This window comes from Varroa jacobsoni, unplaced genomic scaffold (genome assembly GCF_002532875.2).
Source record: "Varroa jacobsoni isolate VJ856 unplaced genomic scaffold, vjacob_1.0 scaffold_947, whole genome shotgun sequence".
NCBI lineage: Eukaryota > Metazoa > Arthropoda > Arachnida > Mesostigmata > Varroidae > Varroa > Varroa jacobsoni.
In genome coordinates this window covers 100,082-106,297 of record NW_019213849.1, presented here as the reverse complement: position 1 = coordinate 106,297, position 6,216 = coordinate 100,082, and the positions used below count along the sequence as shown (strand labels likewise).

At 36.3% G+C, this 6,216-nt stretch overlaps 1 protein-coding gene across 1 annotated transcript in view; it reads right to left on the bottom strand.

Annotated features, from left to right (window-relative positions):
* Positions 1-6,216, bottom strand: part of LOC111265246 (uncharacterized) — a gene marked incomplete in the record, with an annotated part of 30,496 nt that overhangs the window by 8,827 nt on the left and 15,453 nt on the right. The window contains 1 exon segment of the mRNA XM_086970408.1: positions 1,030-1,200. Coding sequence (XP_086826534.1) covers positions 1,030-1,200 — 171 coding nt within the window.

The window sequence follows — 6,216 nt, the reverse complement described above, 5'->3', positions numbered from 1 at the left end:
GTCTATCTATGACTGGCTATTCTCCTCCGAAACATGTTACACCGAGCAAGCGATACAGCGTGTTAGAATGACTGTGGTAGAGTGCTGGGTAAAGCCGTTACTCCCTCTCCAATTAAACTCCAATGGACTTCCGCAGTATTCAATTCGTTTGGGAAAACTTCATGGCTAGACCATGTCTGCTTTTCTCAGGAGAGTACTGGGCCTGTCTACAGTGCGCCTCGCTATAATCGCTGAGTGTATTTGCTAACGTATAGGCTGCTCTGTTAAGGGGTGTCCAACGCAAATTTGGTCCACTAAAACATCAACGGAATAAACGAACAGTCGAAGTCGACCAGTGGCGCCTTCCGCTTACTTTTGGATCTTTGCCTCTAACGCTAACATGGATGGAGCAACACAGAAAAAACTGCACTATTGTACTTTGCTATGCCGCACATAGCTTCTACTATGTCGTGTGTGCTAAGTGGAATAGTGCGTTCGTCACAGCGCTCTGTACTACGTATTATATATATAAATATATTGAAATAACCTCAGCAATGTCTGTTGCGAACAGCACATTTTTCCATGCCAAATATCCAGTGCTTTCACTATAGGAAATCCTTTTGCCATGCATCCTGCTTTTTAAAAAAAGTAATCTTGCCCCTCAAACTTTCCAAATAAAGCAAGGAAACGACATATGAGCGGCGAGTAGCTGGTGACCGTATAAGGAGAGATAATTAGATTGGGTAGGAGATGCGACCACGACGTAAGCTACTCAATTGGTGGTCTAAAGTAAATATTCTTAATAATTTTGAAGCCGAAGAGCGTGGCGATCAGTTACCTAGACGAAATAATGTATGTTAAAAAGGTGTTGCTGAGGTTCGTTAATAAAAAAGCATAAATTATTTAGAGAAACTGAGCTGACCAAAGATTCTTGCACATTTTTAGCAGTTTTTGCCGTATGGTAGACATTCAATAATAAACAATTATCCCGATAGAACTAGATACTATTTAGGTTACTCTAAGTTAAGCTATAATCATTCTGAACTCGACCCAATCGCGTCGTAGTTATTATAATCCCGCGTCCCAATGCTGATGGATCGAAAAGCACATCTGAAGTATTCGAAGACTTCGCTGATTTGTGATTGTGAAGGTGAGTTACTCAAGTACCCGCTGTCACGCGAAGTAGATGGATTCCTGCATCCAAATATCGTCAAGTTGCCCCTACAGAAATAATATAAGAAGACAAAAAAGAATTAAGGTTATAATTTCATTCAATTTGACACTATTTTCCTTTCATTTTTTCCTTTCATATTTTTGCATCGCAAACAAAGGCCCACTATGAACAAATCAGTAAGTAGTACGAGAACAAAAGCCGCGGATTAACATTGCAAAAACTCTGTAAATTAGTTATTAGAAGTATAAATATAAACATCCGATAGCTAATAGTTGCGCAGTATTTCCCTTTATAATTTTCAATTGCCGTAATTAGTAGCCAGCGGAGCTCACACTCATTTAAGTCTATAAAGAAGTAAACGACGGGATTACAATTACTCGTTGATTTGAAGTGATTAATTACAGATAACAGCGTTTCCGCAACAACATAAAAACTTCTCATTAGAAAAATATCTGAAGGGTGGTCATCTAAAGAGCGGTTCGTCTTATTGAAAAGTTATACTCCCTTTAGAGGAAAGTTTTTTATAATAAAGGGGAAATATTTTTATTAAAGGAAGAAATATTTATTTACTACTAACCTGCTGCCGATTGCTATTTAAGTTTGTAGTGTTTGTTTAAATTTTTAAAATTAAATTTTGGGCGACTTTGACCGCTACTGCATCGAAACTAAAAAATGTACTGTAGTACATCTCTTGTAAAAATGCTAGTACAAAGGTGTTTTTTGAAAAGCTGGACATAGTAATAGAGTAAAATTGTTATTATTATTACCTATTATGTTATTAAAATGTGCATACGTCCTTCTAAAACGTTTTATGATTCGCTACTATCAAAGTTTACACACTACTCGTTCCCGTCGTTTGAAGTTCATTCTAATTGCTATGAATGTATAGTTGCTGTCAACATATGCATAATGAACCACGTCGTAATAACGCGGCCCGTTTTTAACTAGTTTTCTCTAAAAACGTTCTTAAGGGGAATGAACAAAAATCCACTTTCTGCTTAATTTCTTTAAAGACAATTTTTTATGGAAACGAGTCCTGCAGGTAATGCTTATTGCTAAAAACATCAACCTATCCTTTGTTCACAGCCAATCATAAAAAAGAAACAGGGCAAGTCGTCCGTGACTATCCAGCGCACATTGGATAATTCACCATGACCTTTCCGAAATAAATGTACGCTACCAAAAACATTATGCTTTGCGTACGAATATATTTTATTGTTCAAAGTAATGTCGGTGAAAAGAAATAGAGTGAGCGACTTACTTCATACGTCTTCTTCAATAATTGCTTCACTTGGGGCACGTATTAAGGTCTAGACTTAATAAAATTTGATAGTGGAAAAACATCTCAAAGGGTACCTGTATTACAAGGTCCTGAAAAACTGCAAATTTCGAATTAAGCAGGATAGACTGCTTTGAATCGACGAAGTGTATAGATAAGTCAAACACATATTGGGCCGAATAACAGACTAACGCTTTACGGCACGAAACAAAACCTATTTTTTTTTTACCAATGTCTCGACTATGGGCCAATACTGAATGCGCAAAGATTGCATCTTCTTCGTGATTCCTCAAGGAGAAACGTGCACCCTTTAGTCGTCCCTGTTAAGACCCTCAATGGTAAGAATTAAATAAAATAGAATTCAAAGAAGGTATTTAAAAGCTTCTGTTATTCCTCATACCGCACTGAGGCGATGGCTGAATGAGTATTTAAGTAACCACAACGCCAATGAATAATCATCTTGACGTAGTATTTCAGGATTACTTTCAACGCAACCCTTAGGAACATAGCACTGCAAACATTGGCCAAAGTTCCTCAACTACTATTAAAACTGTTCTAATTTACCTTAGTCAATTTTTCCACGCACCTGTACCTCGCACAATCGGAGTAGCGACCTGTTTTTACTCTGCATTACACGGAATCCATTATGTTCTAAGAACCATGATCTTAGAAAAGCAGTTCAGCATGATGACGTTATAATACTTTTGTTTGCGAATCGTTTGTATATTCAAAGGGCCCTGACGATGGGTATTTTTTTCTATCGCCTAGAACCGTAAATATTTTCCAGAACTTGGCGATTTCCATTAACACTATGACCACTTTTCCAGTGGCATATTTGGTGTGGCAAATCCCCAGTCGCCAGTGACTATCACCGGTTCTCCCCTTTAAAACTACCTATTTTTATTTAGGCAATCAATGTTGCCATATGGCGGTAACTGCTTGACGCTTCGCTATCTAACAGAGAAAATGCCATCACTATTATGAAAAGCATGTCAGGGGGCTGAGAAGATCTGATATGCCTTCCATACTGTAATATTTGTTATATGCAACCATCAGTTACAGTAAAATGTACGTGCATTAGTTACCATTTGCATCTTATGCTAATAGTGATACGTCTCTAATATGTAAAATAAAGGTTCGATTTAGTTTTGTTTTTTTACATCATATATTTTGACCCAAGCATCGCTGACAAATATCTAGGATGGGGCTAAGCATCTTAGCTTCACTGGTGAAATACGAATTAAGAATATATTATAATATTTCATTTATCCAGCAAAGAAAAATTCTTAACTGTAGCTGGTAGCCTTGGGTGAGCGCTATATGCACTATATTTTTATCAAACTTCATTTATACAAAATTAATTCTCCTATTTTTTACTATTAGTTTTTACGTAGCTTACTGCGAAGCTGAAATTTTTGGGCTTCCCTACCGATAGTAGTAAATTAACCATGATTAAAAATGACATAGCAAAAGGTATGGTAGAAACCTGGACGGTACGTTCTTGTATACTGAGATTCGGTTCTTATAGAAATTTTATCTAGTAGACCAATGAACAAACATGGTTTTGTTTTTGTGCGCTACACTCAGATTCAACAGAAATGCGTCAATTTTCACGTCGAAACTATGTCACGTTACATGTACATCAATTTTCTTCACAAAGTGGCTTAAGTGGAGCTTATTCGAAATTTCCGTGAACTTTTATAAAGTTTGTGCGCAATCACTTAATTTTAATAAAATTTTACAGGTATCACACGTATTAACGCAACTTAGCATAAAATATAAAACTTTCTTCTCACCAATAGTGGTCCTATTTGCAAACTTTAGCGTTATTCTCTTTGAGGGCTGCCTTTTAGTTGTTGTCAACAATAGGATTAACATCTGTAGTTCTTCGCGAACGGAAAATTCGGAATAATCCATGCATCAAGCGTACAAAATTGAAGCTTCGCAGGACCCGATGTTTAGCATTACAATTTACGAAACACGAAACTTCTAATTGAATTAGCTAATTGAAAAATCCTGAAATGTTCCTAAAACTTTATAGTAGAGAATCAAAGCCTATAGGAATATTACTTCTGTGTGAGCAAGTTTTTGGAATTGCTTCTGCAGTGTAGCATCTAAAACCTGTCTCCAACGAGAGTACGTCTCACTGAACTTGCCTGCCTGAAATTTCTTTAACAGCCCTATGAAACGGCATTGTAACAATATGCAATGATAATTGCCAACGGTAAAGATGGCCGCACGCTTATATTACCATAGCAACACTCAATTACTCCAGAAAAAATCCGTAAAAATCAAGCCGTTCTTAAAACGGCACTTTTCTCAATGAACAATGGAGCGCCAATCTATGCCTTCAATGGGGTCGATTTAGAGCGAACATATTCGCGGCTTACGACTGGTAGAAAATAGAGTAGCCTCAACAAATCCGCGGGCCTCGCTCGGTGCCTTTTTTCCCGTTGATTAATTTAGCTATATAGATTTGCTACTGGCACACTAACTTATTAATCACCCATTCTCATTTTGTAGTTATTCCATTACTCTGTGCTAATATCGACGAACCTCGTTCGCGTCATGTCTAGCCTACCGTACTCTATAATTCAGTTATACTCTCTTTTCAAATATTGCACTATTAGATGCGTTTTTCTGTATCTTTGATTTAGTAAATCTACTTGGGCCACTCTCCCATTGAAGCATTCCTACAATCTTACGGCCACTCTGCCTGTTTTAATATTTTATCCGTGCTATCCTCAATTCCTAACATAAATTTTGTTATTTTGTTGCAACATCCAATAGCGATACTTCATTTAGTTAATTTCTGTGTCACTGACCCTTGGCGACGATTATCCTAGAACTTCGTTCCACATTTTGCTATCCCGCTAGAACGTTCCAGTTACTTTCAATTATACCTTTTATAGATCTTATATATTTATATTATATATTTTGCAACTGAGCTAAAATTGCCACTATATAAACCCATCTAATTGAATTTTGCGCAACACACAACGCAAACGTGAAACTTAATTCGAATTTAGTATTCTGTAACAGTTATTCCAGCCCCTGCAACGTGAAAACCCGGTGCCTTTATTCTATTTCTCGACTTTTTCATTTTCAAGTATAAATATACGCTATAGAAGATTGTGAGGAATTAGGTATAAACTGAATTTTTCGCGATTTTATTATTTTTTTTATTGGTGCCGAGGAACACACGTTACGTAGACTTTTATTTAACTGCCAGTTTGTCAAAGAAAAAAATTTCACAAAAATACAGTTTGTAGGACTGCTTTTCAACAACTTTCTAACAAGCATATATAAGATATTCTTGTTAACAAACTTTATAAGGCAATTTAAAAAAGGACTACATAGCCAAATAGGCACCATCAACGAAACACAGGTTTATTTCGCAGTGCACCTAGGCTGTTGTCTATTTGTGAGGCGCACCTTTGCACTTATCGTGTTGCAATTTATTTAAAATGCTGCAACATGAATCCGTAATGCCTTTTTATATTCTAAAGCAATTGTTACAAACCCTTTTAAGTTAAGTGTTAAGGTTAAAGAGGTTAACATTGAAGTACGAACCATCAAGTCCATACTTCAATGATTTCTAAGTGATTTCAGCAGTGTAAGAACTTTCTCTATTTCATTTTACTATCACCCTTTATTTCTGTACTTGTTAGGAAAATGAATATGAACGCCCGTTGAATGTTCGAAGTAATTTTGAATATTATAATTTTTTAAATTTATTTAGAATATAAACAAACGATTTAGCTGGATACATCACTCTCATATA